We start from the raw sequence: 15216 nt of genomic DNA, 5'->3' as shown, positions 1-15216 counted from the left end.
AACAGAAAGAGGCTTTTTTGTTTCTTAACTTTGGGTGTGTTTTATATTAACGGGCCTAGATCACTGAAAACTGAATTTGTTTCTGTTTACTTCCTTGAAATTAAAGAGTTTGATGTAGTATGTAAACAATAGCATAATGCTGCTTTCAAGTCCCACTCAGAGATTCCTACTTATGACTTTGGAGGTCGCAGGTATGATGTGATATGTGTTCAAGTGGTTTCAGTCGAAAAACAAGACAGACGTGCTGAGAATAATGTGTTTTTGTTGTTGTTTATTTTTGTTTCTCTGTCATCAAAGAGAGTGAGGGTGCTTACACACGATACAAAGCAGGAGCAGCAGACATAAATACATGCTGGTCTAAGAACACAGCTGGAGCAGGGATAGGGTTTGTATGGTTTGAATTCAAACAACCAAATAAGACTTCTGTGTTTATCCGCCCACATGTTTTCATTGACGTCAGAAATTTAAAATGTTTTGAACTTTTAGGTGCTTGATGGATCAACTGAGCATCTTTTCTCTGCTCAGACACGTTTTCTAGCGGATACATTTTTGTGGATATGTTTTCAGAGTTAACCCAGTGCCTTTAACTCAATTACTTTAAATGAGCTGCGTTTTTGACACTCTATCAACTTGTAGTGTATAGGCACCTTCAAATTTGTTGTGTTACTGTAACAAACTACAGAGCAGATGATTCATATAATGGTTTTCATCCCATGAGAAGCATCACAAAGTATATGCTCTTATCTGTTGTTTTTGCGTGTGGATGATGCTGGCTGCGTTCAGTCATGCTCTTCTCGTGAATCTGATATTTTGACACCACTACCTATAGCTATGGGTTGAAAGTTTGAGTGCTTGATTTGAGGGTCCGAGGGCATGCAGCTGTGGGAAAGGAAGCGGAAACAATCTAATCTCATCATATGAATTCCAAACCTGGACATGCAGTGGTTGGTCTAACATGTTTACAGATCAAGCCAGCTTCAAGAGAGATACAGTAAGACATATTAACACTATCATGGTCAGCTATTTCTAATGGGTTTAATTAGTGACATGTTGGGTTATATTACTACAAATATTAATAATTAATAAACGATTAAAAATATCCAGGTTTATTAGATGTTTTTACTTCCTTGAAATACATAAATATGCATGAATGTTAACCTAAATATTACATTTATTAAAAAGCTATGCACCCTTCCGATTATATGAACACTGCATAAAAGAAGTGGAACAAGGTAAAGGTAAAGAGCACAGCTAGTGTTGCTCCTTCTCTTGCCTACAATAGAGCTATACTCTCACCTCATGTCTGTCACCCTCTGTCACATGAGTCACTTTCCATTATCCTTATAATTACTCCCCTGGAAAGGACGCCAATGTATGTAAACACGGTTAATGTTTCAAAACATATCATTTGCTGCTTAGTCCACACAGTTCATATATGGAGACTAATCTGCAAAAACAGCCTATTTTGAATTCACTGTTTTTGTGATGCCAAAAACATTTACATATATCTATCTGTTCAGCCTACAGCAGTTTAGCTTAACGCTTCTAGGCTGTTCTGCTTCAGAGTGAGGCACAACTCAGAGCAGCCATTCAGAATAAGGGTACATAATTGTGTATGTATTGCTATGTAGTTTTTGTGGTGTAAGAGGAAGATGGTGTCTGCTTTAATGACTGTACCATGTCAGATAGCTAGATAAATAGATAGATTGATAGAGGTAGACATGTCTGTGGCTATACACTAAAGTTTGGACTCTAAAATTTGTATGTGTGATCATCTATGTATGTAATGCTCTGCTTTCACTGCTGTTCTACCTCTGTCTCTCTGGGAATTTGTGATAATGGCCTGATGGAGCATACAAACGCTTAATGGGCTCCAATAAGGAATCTGAGCTCAGTTGCTAATGCCTTAATTCAGTGAGCGTTTATTCAGCCTGTCAGCATCTGCTCTTCATCTCAGAGGGATTAAAAACACTAACAATCACACACACTGACGCACAGACATAAAATCCAAAAACCATGTAAGTATACACGTATCGGATTGCACAGAGGATACTTAAATCCCCAGTCAGGTTGATTTGATGATTTGTTTTTCTGCGCAGTCTCTTTTTTGATTCTTGAAGTTGCTGCAGGCTCAGCAACTCTTTTCACATTTGTCATTGCGGATTAGTAACGGCAGAAACACCAACTCAGACTGGCTCATTCTAGGCCGTTTCTGACGTGTTCATTACTAATCCAGGGGCTGATTGTTATTTGTAGGCCTGCTTTATATTGATGCATGTAGGTTGTGCATGTTGACGCTGATTATTTTCCATGTAATTTAGCCCTGAAGAACATCCCTGAGTCAACCATTCATCATCCATTAGTCTGAGCAAATATGGCCAGTCTAATCAAACAAAGCCTAAAACAGGTGGAACGTTTTCATATATTAATCAAAAATATTAAAAGCACGAAAATATGGAATGATGGAAAGCAGGTGAGGGGCAAAAGAAGCAGAAGGTGAATTATTTAATATATAAAGAAACAAAGCTAAGAAACAGAACAAAGAAGAGAAGGAAAACTCAAAATGTTTCTTGAATCTAAAATAAGATGAAGGCGAAATGATGACAGACAAAAAAAAAAATCAGGCGCACTGATTCATTCATCTCTCCACCTGCCTGCCCGCCTCAACTAATAACACTGATGTGTGAGCAGTCACACACTGATGTTTGGCCAACAGGTTTACTCTCCCCTCTCGCTGTACGTCAATGATCAACTTGTATATTTGTGTGGAGTGTGTGTATGGTGGGGGGGGACAGTCTTGTTCAGATTTGAGCTTTCTTGTTGTTTTCTCTACTGCGTTTACAGAAGATGCCTCCAGTCAAAAAGCACTCACATACACACAGAGAGAGAAACAGACAGACACTGAGAGAGAGAGAGGCAGACAGAGACAAGCGGCAGAGAAGTAGAGAGATAGAGAGAGAGAGATAGACGCAAAGGCAGGGTTTGATGAGCCGCCGACTGCCTCCAGACATCAACTCTGCAATGCTAATTAACCCTGCAGGCGAAACTCAACGCAGAGGCAGTAGCCCTCACCTCATCGTACACAAACACCCACCCACTCACCTACACACACACACACACACACACACACACACACACACACACACACATATATATATATATATATATATATATATATATATATGTATACAGCTGCATGCAAAAGTTTGGGTACCCTGGTCAAATGACATTTTGTTGATTTGTTAAAGTGAGAATAAGTTAACCGACCCTCTACAGAGAACACACTTCTGTGCATTTTTTCAGCAGCAATTTTTAAAACAGCATTCATTTTTGTCACAGAAATAGCTCCTAATAATTACATTCATGACATTTGACAGACACTTTTATTTGGAGTGACTTACTATTTGATGTCTTACTATTACATAGGTAGGCGAAAGCAGTGTTTGGAGTCTTGACCAAGGACTCTTTTTGGTACAGTGCTTGCCTAGGCAGTTTACACTGTAGTAGGCAGAGGTGTTACCCACTACACTATATCAACAAATATGAGCAGCTGGGCTTCAGGTTGGAACTGTGTGTAGTTCTAAGCCAACACTAAACGTTACTTTGAAGAAAATCTCACTATACTAACACACATTTTCTGAATGTTTTCTCCTTTAAAACTAACTTTTCAGTGATACAACACCTGCTATATACGACATGACAGTAAATCAGAGTATACTCATCAACATGGCACACACAAATTTAGCCTTGAAATGGTTCCAATTACATTTTAATTTGTTTTAACAGATAAAAAACACAACAATACTACGAGTAAATATGATGATTATAACACATCATTCTATGTATTCTGTGCTTCCACATCTCACATGTTCACATCAGTCACCAGTCTGTTTTTCTATTTCTGCTCATGCTCTCTTTTCCACACAGTCCAACAGCACAGGCCTCTTGGCAAGGCGTTCCCTTTTCCCCTGTTCGGCATATTGAGGGCATTAACTTAAGATGACAGCAGCCTTTGAGCAAGGCCATGCTGTTAAGGGCAGTTGGGATTGGCTGCCACACAGTGCATTACTATTATGGGCCTAAAGTGGCTTTGGCACAGACCCTAGACGAGAGCAAATACTGCCTTTGAAAATCCTGATGAAGGAAGCTCAGTGACACTGTACATGCACAGCACATCACACACAGATAAAACACACACACCTGCTGCAGCCCTCCATCCCTCAGTACAGAGTCATCAAACAAACCGAAGAATTAAACAGAACAAATAGTAGCTCTGTGGACGTGAACGTGATGCCTCAGTGTTTAACGCAAATGTTAAAAGGGATCAACATTAAAATTGACATATTTTACGATTTGGAGCTTCCAAAGTGTCACCTTACTATTTTTTTCCAAAAGCTCTAGTAAAGAATGCAAACATTTGGGCCCTCCTGGTGAAATTATATACAAGTTAACACATTCTCTACAGAGAACACCTTTGTATATTTTAATGCACAATCAATGTTTATTTGCTGAATATATTCAGGGGGAAAATCTGAAAATGTGGCCTGTGCAAAAGTTGATTTTTTTCAATAATGTTAACAATGTTAAAGTCAACAAATAAATACAAATTGTGTTCACTAATTGTCACTTATAAAATCAGCAAAACTGGGACTGGGCGCATTTAAACCTTTGAATACAACTGTAAAAATTATGGATGTCCTTATCCCAGAAGCTCACATTGAGACTGGCTGACACTTGGACACCCCTATCTTCTGGTCCTATGACTCAGACATGATGCTGATGTGGATATGGAGTTAAATGACTCTGCCTCCTCTACATATTCAAAATTTCTATGCTAAATCAGTTTTTTTTATTTTGTCCCTTGAGGTCCACTTATAACACTTTTGTCATTTTATGTAGTAAAAATGGTCATAATTTATTTTTACATGAGCATTTTCATTTTCATCTTTATCCCTTAGAACAGGGGTGTCCAATCTTATCTACAAAGGGCTGATATGGTTGGAGGTTTTCGTTCTAAACAAGAAAAGCACACCTGGTTTCACTCATTTGGTCAGTCAGTCTCAGTCTTTAAACAGCTGATTGTGTGTGCTCTGCTTTATTAGAATGAAAACCTGAAGCCACACTGGACTGAACACCCCTGCTTTAGTGTTAAACAGGCTGTTTTTGTTTCTGTACCTTTAAGACTAAGACTAAGGCTGTTGTATATTGTGCCTCTTTCAAAAGCAATCACAAGTGAATAGGTGGATATACACTATATTTCCAAAAATATTCTCTCGCCTGGCTCCACACGCATATGAACTTGAGTGACATCGATTCTTAATTCATAATATTTATGGATTATGGGTTTAATATTATGTTGGGCCACCCTTTGCAGCTATAACAGCTTCAACTCTTCTGAGAAGGCTTTCCACAAGGTTTAGGAGTGTGTTTATGGGGAATGTTTGACCATTCTTCCAGAAGCGCATCAGTGAGGTCAGACACTGACGTTGGACAAGAAGGCCTGGCTCACAGTCTCAGCTCTAATTCATCCCAAAGGTGTTCTATTGGGTTGAGGTCAAGCATCTGTGCAGGCCAGTCAAGTTCTTCCACACCAAACTTACTCATCCATGTCTTTATGGACCTTGCTTTGTGCACTGGTGCACAGTCATGTTGGAACAGGAAGGGGCCATCCCCAAACTGTTCCCACAAAGTTGGGAGCATGAAATTGTTCAAAATCTCTTGGTCTGCTGAAGCATTAAGAGTTCCTTTCACTGGAATTAAGGGTCCGAGCCCAACTCCTGAAAAATAATCCCACACCATAATCCAAACCACCAAACTTTTCACTTGGCACAATGAAGTCAGACAAGTACCGTTCTCCTGGCAAGCACCAAACTCAGATTCATCCATAGGATTGCCAGATAGAGAAGCATGATCATGAAACATCACTCCAGAGAACACGTCTCCACTGCTCTAGAGTCCAGTGGCGGCGCTTTATACACCACTGCAATTGACGCTTTGCATTGCACTTGCTGATGTAAGGCTTGGATGCAGCTGCTCGGACATGGAAATTCATTCCATGAAGCTCTCTACACTGTTCTTGAGCTAATCTAAAGGCCACATGAAGTTTGGAGGTTTGTAGCGATTGACTCTGCAGAAAGTTGGCAACCTCTGCTCACTATGTGCCTCAGCATCCACTGACCCCGCTCTATCATTTTATGTGGCCTACTACGTCTTGGCTGAGTTGCTGTCGTTCCCAATCACTTCCACTTTGTTATAATACCACTGACAGTTGACGGTGGAATATTTAGTAGTGAGGAAATCTCACGACTGGACTTCATAGACTATCACAGTACCATGCTGGAATTCACTGAGCTCCTGAGAGCGACCCATTCTTTCACAAATGTTTGTGGAAGCAGTCTGCATGCCTAGGTGCTTGGTTTTATACACCTGTGGCCATGGAAGTGATTGGAACACCTGAAATCAATGATTTGGATGGATGAGTGAATACTTTTGGAAATATAGTATAAGTAAATGACAGGCTGTTTTGCAGAATGGCTGCATGTAGCTAAGAGGTTCAAAATCATACAATTCCCAAATGATCAGGATGCACTCATTCAGTTTCCAGATGCACTCTGCACACAATTCAAGCTCAGCTCATCACACTAGCCAAAATGAACACAAATGTTTCAAAACATAAGTCTTATTTTCTGAAAAGAATTACTCATTATGTTGAAATAATCACATACTTTCTCAATGAGTAAAACTATTTTTTAATAGTCTTAGGTTAATTACAAAGTTGTGCCTGTGTTCATTTACATGGTAGTTATAGTAGCTAAGCTGCTAAATTGACCATCCCCACTAGCACAAAGTGTCGGTATACTGTCAGTAATTACTGTGTCACACCTACTGCCGAGGATGTTCCTTCTGTCTGATCATTGCAACCAGTGTATTCTGTAGTACACATGGACTGTGAAGAGAACTACATCTCCCATGGGTCTCTGGAAGAATCTATGTCTCTGCCTTTGTCTCGGTCACCCAAAAGATGATATTTTCTATGATCCACATCCTTCACTTTTAATGCCTCACCTGTTTGTTATTACATGTAATCAATTAGGTAGTATATAAACCCAGGCTTTAGTTTAGCCAATTGCAGAGTATTGCTAACATCTCCAGTTACCAAGCGTTCTTGGTATTGCTGATTACCCATGTATGACCTTGGCCTTTTCCTGACCTGATTTTTGCCTTTTCCATTTTGTTCTGTCATTGTTGTTTTGAATTTTTGTACATGGTTCTGATTCTGACTTTGGACTCTTTTGACCTTAATTGTTGTATGAATCCCTTAGCCTCAAGTAAAGCTCCGCCTTGGGTCTTAATCTGCGAGCATCTGATGAGCCGGACATAGTACCTCTTTTAGTAAATCAGACCCTTGCAATATACAAATTGAAACATACAAATTTCCATCATGAATTCGTATGCAGTGAATTGTGGACAGTGGGATTTTAAAAAGAGTAATTTAACATTAAAAGTAACAAAATAAAAAAGAATGAAGCTATTAAGACCCACCACAACATTAAGCTATTTTTTTCTGTGATTATTCAATCATTATCTTAAATAATCATAGCAAAAATTACATCAGTGGAGCTCAAAGTCTAAAACCAGGCAGTATGAGTAACTAAAAAACGTCTAAAGAAATGTGGTTTGTAATGTTTCAGCACTCTAGGACCAGTAGTTCATAGGCTATTCAATAAAACTCTGACTATAGACCTCTCCTGGCCAAGCAAAATAAATAAAGCTATTAAATGTTTGGAGACTTTTCTGGCACGTAGTGGACGTGCTTTGGCTGAACCGTCACAAAGTAGTTTAATAGAAGCTCAAGCAAATGGATTTCGGACTGCTTCTGCCACGCGCGTGCACACGCCAGCCCTGACAGACAGACCCGCACACATCCTCACATACATATTCAGTTTGTCGGCTGATGTATGCTAATACATGCACACAATGCAGATTGTGAGTGGGACAGTTATCGGGCCTGGACTCTTCGGAGAGCAGTTTGTTCCCAAACAAACTAACAAGCCAGCAGGAATAACAAATACCTGCACTCATATGCCTGTGCAGAGCTGTGCAAAGAAACAGCGGTCACAGTAACAAATACACTAATGATTACACTGAGCTCCTCGTGTGCTTGGAGGCAGTGAGGGAGTGTGCACTGCATGCAGAAGTAAGGTTGCCGGGCTCTCTGAACCGTTGAGGCCCATTCATAGAGAGATCACAACTGCAATTTATTCGTGGCCACAGGGGTGCTGGCATAGATTGCCATGGGTAAAAACGTATCAGAGGGGAAATATTGGAAAGTAATAAAGAGTTTTGAAAATTGGCCATTAAAAAGATGAATCATTGTACCGAAAGTGCGAATAAATTTTGTTAAAAGGCCTGTCACTGCTCATGCCATCCCCCTCGGGAACACTTAAGAAGCTCCTGGAGGCCACCAGGGCCAGCAGAGGTGGACGTGTACCGTCTGTGCTTTGAAAGGAAGTCTAATTAAAAGGAACAAACACATGCTCAGTCAGACCCAATCCAAAGGTTTTGTTTTTTACTGAGCTGTGATGCCATATGACAGAGCAGTGCTCAAAAACTGAGGATGCTTTGTGAGAGAAACAAAGCTTCTACTGCACAGCACAATAGAAAATCTCACATGTACACGGCTCATTCTACCAAACTTGTTCAAAGTCAGAGCTGAAAATATATTTCGGGCTTGGACTTTTCACTAATATTCTTTCACTTTGAGTGACTCAAAACCTTAACTATGAAATACAGTTTATTATATGAAAACAAATGATTGAGAACAATCATAATTTTACCAAAACTTTACAAAATGTTTCGGTACTGACAAATTTAGCTCATTTTGAGCTAAATCGAAAACTCTGGTCAGTACCTGACTAACAAACACAGCTGTGTACAGTTGTACACACATCAAATCATAATATTTTTAATTAAACCACAAAAATCTTTTCTTAATTGCAGAAACTATGCGTTTAAGTAGTGACAGTTCTTAATGTGGCATACTGACTGTCAGACTTTGTGACACATTTACTTCAAAACAATGGCATGTAACTCACCATGTGGCCTTGAGGCACAGGCATGCAGTCTTACTTCCTGCCCTAAAATGCAGGGGTGTGGCTAAAATAAGGCTCCGCCTATGGACTAAAACTTCTGTTTCGGTAGTGACATGAAAACTTGAGACGGCATATTTGTTCGTTTTTTATTTAAAAATGAAACTGACAATTATTTAAAATCTTTCAACTTCACCTTCAAATAAAACAAAAATCTTTTAAAAATATTAAAAAACCCCACAAAAAAATACAAAAATGTAGGGTTTGTGGCAGCCACCTCCAAATAGAAAGTACTCTATAAATGATGATTTTGCATATATTTATTTTACTACTGTCAATTAATGCCTTGGGATGAAATTAATCAGAACATAATTCTTGTCAATATCTAAGGTCTAAATACTTAATTGCTTTTATTTTATTTTATTTTATTTTTTGTGCATCTGCAGTTTAAACTAATTCAGTAGAATGGTCCACATACACAATGCTGTGCACACTGCCGAAGAGAAAACCTAGACATTTCACCGCAGTTCTCCTAGTGGCCTTCTGGCCGGATTCTTGAGATGTAAAGGTCAGAATTTACAAACTTAAATATTTGACTATATAAATATTTCTCACTTCACACTACAAAGTTGTCGAAACCCCAAATGAACATCAAATTTGACAGCAAACTGGAGTTAGTCAAAGGCCTCATGTATCAAACCCCCCTACCCAGCCTCCACCGCACATACCAAACACAAAGCTCTGATAGCACACTGACAGGTACAATCCCACTTCTGACGGTGCAGCGTGTAATTTGGAGAATAGCCTAGACTTGTAGTTAGATTTCTTGTATCAAACGCCAGTCAGTTCAACTGTCAGACTTATTAGCTTTGCTGCTGGAGCTCAGCCTGGTGCTTAACAAACCCCCGAGGGCCATTACTCAGTGTTTGTGGCCACCATTTCATTGATATGTGGACTAGCATGCAATTAGCTAAACTGGTGAATACCAAACAGTGAATACCAAGTTCTTTGGTTTGTGATTGGTTCCAACAACAACTCTCTTCCTCTAACAGCAGTGTCCAGAATTCATTTGCATTCTGATGCTAATTTGACATTGTACTGTGATGTTAAATAAGGCCAGTGATTTATGCTCTTACAATTTGTGGAAATATTTAAAATATCATTGGTTTTCATATTAACATACAACATAGAGTAAAATGGCTATCTGATAACCCATAGCTGAAAGTGTGGTTAATAAAGAACGTAAAGAGCACCTTTTCTCTATAACAGCTCTGATGAAATGATGGTCAATGCTGTTACAGCCAACATGATGTTATTGATTGATCATCCTCTTAAGGGGTTCGGCAATAAACATTAAATACGCATTAGTAGTAGGCAGACTGAGTCTTAGAGAAGATCAGACTTGATTGATAGACAAACGAGCTTCGCTCCCCGATCCAAGAACTCTTCTAAACAGGCTGAGCCTCTAAGTGTGAGCTGCGGTGATGAGAGCCCTAGAAGAGAGCCTCCTTGAAAACACTGTAGGCCTTTATTTTTAAACAATGTACAATGGTTTCTCTCACAGACTGTCTCGCACTTTCACACATCCATGTGCGCATACATGTAGCTCTCACTCACTCTTTTATCTTCCATTCTCGCAACACATTCACTGATTTTGCTCACCAGAAGAAAGTAGGAATACAAGATGAGGGTTTTCTGCATCTTGCAGCCACCTAAATTTTCATATGTATCACGTCCATAAGATACCACAATAATTTATGCTTAAGGCCATTTTTTTTTCCTTCTGTGCCGTAATGCTTTTCTGAGTGAAACTGCTGGTGCACAGTGTCATGATCCAAACTGTAACTGAAACTGTGCTGAGATAAACTGAACAGCACAGTTTTCTTCATCAAAACCAATACAAAATAGCACTTAAACAACAATTGAACAGTTTTATTTAATATATAATAAATAATATATTCCATCAATATTATCAACTAAAAAAATGCATAGCCCAACTGAGGGACCACCAAATAGCTGGAAATGACATTGTATGTCTACTGTGGAAAGGGACCAACTCATGCTTAATGCAGCCATGAGCTAATAAGGTAAAAATGACTTTAATGAAGCGCAATTATGCATAATTGCAAATAATGAGTACTGTAGCACAATACTGAAGCTAAACTGCTAGGTTCTGTGCGGGTACATTTTTATCAAGATGCAAACTCAAAGTGTTCCCTCAAAGGTACAACAGTGGTTTTAAGGTCCAGTTGTGTACCTTAAATATATTTTTCCCAGGAGAAAAATACATATTTGTACATTTTTATATTCTATTGTTTAACACAGGATTAGACGGGGTGTGTGGAGTTTCAATATTATATTCAATATTTCAATATTATTTCAATATTATTTCAATGGATTACAGTAGACTTACGTTCCCTGACTAAAGGAACTGAGATGTCCCCTTATGGTACCACTCCAGTGACAAGAGGGGCACTGCCCCAGTGACAGTTTAGTACCTTTATTTCTGAGAGTGAAGGACTTGGCTGAGCCCAGGATTAGGACTAAAATCAGGACTGATACATACCCCCGTCTGAATGCTACACATTAAAATGCCCATAGTAGAGTTGTTGTGCAAATTTTTAAAAAGTAATTAAATATTATATCACATTTATAATATAATTGAATATGATTACATTTTTTTTCAGCATTTGGTGTGAACACCCTTGATCTTTGTTACAGCTTCCATTCTTTTTGGAGGACTTTTGAGTTTTTTTTCATTTGAACTTGAATTTCCTTCGCAAAGTTCAGTCTTAGAAGTTGGTTGCACTTTTAACCCCTAACAGAGTAATAATAATAGAGTTAATGTCACTCTAACTGAGTCAAACCAAGTTTACCTTACCTCTACACTCTCAAAACAGATGAGTTAAAAACAACAGACTTAAGTAAAGGACAACGCATTTTGTGTTTCCTTTTCATGTGGCCAGGGTGTTATTTAACACAGACACTGTGTTCACATGTTTTAACACCATTGTTCTAATTAATGTGTGTTCTAGTGTAACACTGCGCTCTTGTAGCCTGACGCCAAATGTGTTAAATCAGTGTTGACACGAAAAGTGTGCTGTTAATTAACACTGCACTTTTGAGAGTGGAACTGATTTAACAGTACACATGTGCACAACACCTGTTTTGTTTTTAAGTGCTTTGTGTTGTAAGACTACTTTTTTACTCTTCATGATCGTCTATAAAGAGACAAAGAAAAAGAGACTTTACATTCACATGGAAATCATATGCACACATAATATTACATTACAGAATGTCACTCATCTGACTTCATTAGAAGCTGTGAAAATCTAAATTCCTGTCTCCTGCAAATCTTCACTCACTCTGCCCTTTCCCTTCCCCTCATTTTCTCTCGTTCCTTCTCTGACTCTGATTACGTTCTTCGACATCTGGGCGATCTGCTGAGCTCATAACTCACTCTATAAAGGTTTAAAATAAATAAGCATGATCAGCCCACACACCTTCGTTACTAGGAATTGCGCCGGGGTGAATAATGAGCTTTACACACTCATTCATTCTCTAAAGCATTTTCTCATTCACTCTCCAGCCTGTTTCTGACTGGGGCAGGGCATTCAGAGGGGCCGCTTTTCTCTTCTCTCCCCGACAGAGCAGACCTGTCCCCCCTCGTCCTCCTGAAAAGCAGACTTTGTACTCTTTATGGGGGAACAGCATCCATCACTGTCCCTCCACCTCTGGTCTCTCAGAAAGTGGACGAGAGAGAGACACAGATAGAGAGAGAGAAAGAGAGAGAGAGAGAGAGAGAGAGAGAGAGAGAGAGAGAGAGAGAGAGAGAGAGAGAAAGAGAGAGAGAGAGAGAGAGAGAGAGAGAGAGAGAGAGAGAGAGAGAGAGAGAGAGAGACAGAGAGGAGAAGGCTGAGCTTCAGAGGAGATGGCTTGTGCTGCCTCTATCGCTCACAGAGAGAAAGCTGGCCAACACAGCCATATCAACACTGACACCTAACCGTCGCACTTGGCAGGTGAAGGAACTATCAGGTCAGTCTGTGACACACTTGTCCGTGACACACTTACACACACTAGTGCACAAACTAAATGCATACACAGTCCTCATAGCTTTTTTTTAAAAGAAATATCCATATTATAACCACTAGATGTATATATACATACACACATTATACATATATATATATATATATATATATATATATATAAATTAATACTGTGCAAAAGTCAGAGACCACTCTTCATTTATTTAATAATAAAAAAAACAGGAAACATATATTTAACAGAAGTATATATTTTCTCTATATTTAGTCTATCCACCCTTTACCTTTATTACAGCTTCCATTCTTTTCAAAACACTTGCTCTCAGACATACGCAGGGGAAATTTTTCCACAGTTTCAAAGTTCAGTTTTAGAAGCTGGTTGTATTTTCTGCTTCTCCAGATCCAAATATTCCCACACATATTGAGTTATGTTATAGTCTTGACTTTGCAGTGGACAGTCCATTGTTCTGAGAACACCAGCTTCTTTTTCATTTTTTCAACACATAGTGTTGAGTTGTCCTCTCACAGTGGAAGGATGGACAGAAAGACCTGTGGATTTTTTCAGACCTGAAACAAACAGTGGAGCTTGATTTTCTCCTCTCTCTCAAAGATGAAAGCTTTAAGTACTGATTATCTGATGGTGCCAGTTTTGGTGGTGTACCAGGAGTCCCATTTTGTCTATAATAATCTAGTGGTCTTTTGAACATAAGTTTTAGGAACTTCTGTTTATTTTACTTCTTTTTCTTTGCCTTTACCCTTCTTTATGCAAGCATTATCTTATATCTAATCTCTTCTAAAAATTGATAACTTGGACTTAAAGCTTATTTGGAGTGGAAACTAAATAAATGAGTGGTGGTCCCTGTACACACACACACACACACACACACATACACACAAACAGGAACAAAAATCATTATAATGTTATAATGCCCCAAGCATTAGTGTCCAGCACAGCCCCAGTGCAGAACTTATCACTCACAATGCCCACTAGTGAGGAGAGTCTCAGCTTGATCATCTCTCAAAACAGCTCAGTAATGCTGAGGTTAATATCTGTCTCAACACATTAGTTCATCAGTCTACTCAGGCTTTAGGAACTTCGGTGTTTGTACAGAAGCTGGTAATTACAGCCCTTATGAGTTCATCTAATAAGCATATTTTCTACATGCCATTCACTGATTTCAAAAGTAGTTAATAAACAGGTTCTTTTGAGGACTGTTTTGGGGTAAAATACTGTATTGTATTTATTCGGTAAAATATTTTCCAAAAAAATTTAAAAGTATCTGCATTCTGAATTCTTAATGTACTAAATTGACTTATTACATGTACTTAATTTCTGTATTCTGAATACATATTCCCAATACTTGTATTCTGTTACATCCCAAACCTACACACACACACACACACACACACACATGAGAAATATCTGCTTTCTCAATACTGTGGATTTTCTCATGTACTTATACAGGTACACACCAGTAACCCACCCCCATCCCCATAACCCCCCCCCCCACACACACACACACACACACAATATTTGAGTTTTTATAGCTTTTAAATACAACATCCACTTTCTCAACACCTTAGATTTTTCTTGCATAAGCAAGTATGCACCAATACATACAATGACACATACACACACACTTCCCACTCCTCTTTCTTATTTCTCAAAGCGCAGCAGGAGAGGACTCTGTGCGCTGTGGGAATCTGCTGCATCTCTCTCTGAAGCTACAGGCAGAATACATCACCACATCCTCCTTTATGACTCACAACACACACACACACACACACACCTCTGATCTGCTCCTGTACCTGCCATGCACGTACAGTCTGTAGCGCACTCACTATCTCTGTCACAAGCACACACTCAACGGCACAGAGACACACACTTTCTGCGTCTTTTTGACTCAGAGCCAAAGCACTTAACAACACAGATGACACAGTCTGCTGAATCTGTACACGAGTGCTGATAGCAGGCAGTATGTGTGCGTGCGTGCTGGTTACCTGTGGCTGCGGCTCTTGCCATAAGGATCAGCCTCCCTGCGGTCAGCGTCTTAGTGATCAGCCCGGAGAGAAGGAGAGAG

General features: G+C 39.2%; 1 protein-coding gene across 2 annotated transcripts in view; it reads right to left on the bottom strand.

Moving 5' to 3' along the window:
- Positions 1-15216, bottom strand: part of lingo2b (leucine rich repeat and Ig domain containing 2b) — a 44401-nt gene that overhangs the window by 28737 nt on the left and 448 nt on the right. For both annotated transcript variants that reach the window (XM_037538277.1, XM_017690399.2), the window contains exon 1: positions 15137-15216. This exon is cut by the window's right edge. In XM_037538277.1, the coding sequence (XP_037394174.1) occupies positions 15137-15158 (22 nt within the window). In that variant the 5' untranslated portion in view covers positions 15159-15216. The remainder of the gene's footprint in view (positions 1-15136) is intronic.

Source organism: Pygocentrus nattereri, chromosome 5, assembly GCF_015220715.1.
Source record: "Pygocentrus nattereri isolate fPygNat1 chromosome 5, fPygNat1.pri, whole genome shotgun sequence".
Classification (NCBI taxonomy): Eukaryota; Metazoa; Chordata; class Actinopteri; order Characiformes; family Serrasalmidae; genus Pygocentrus; species Pygocentrus nattereri.
This window is presented reverse-complemented; position numbering and strand designations above follow the sequence as displayed.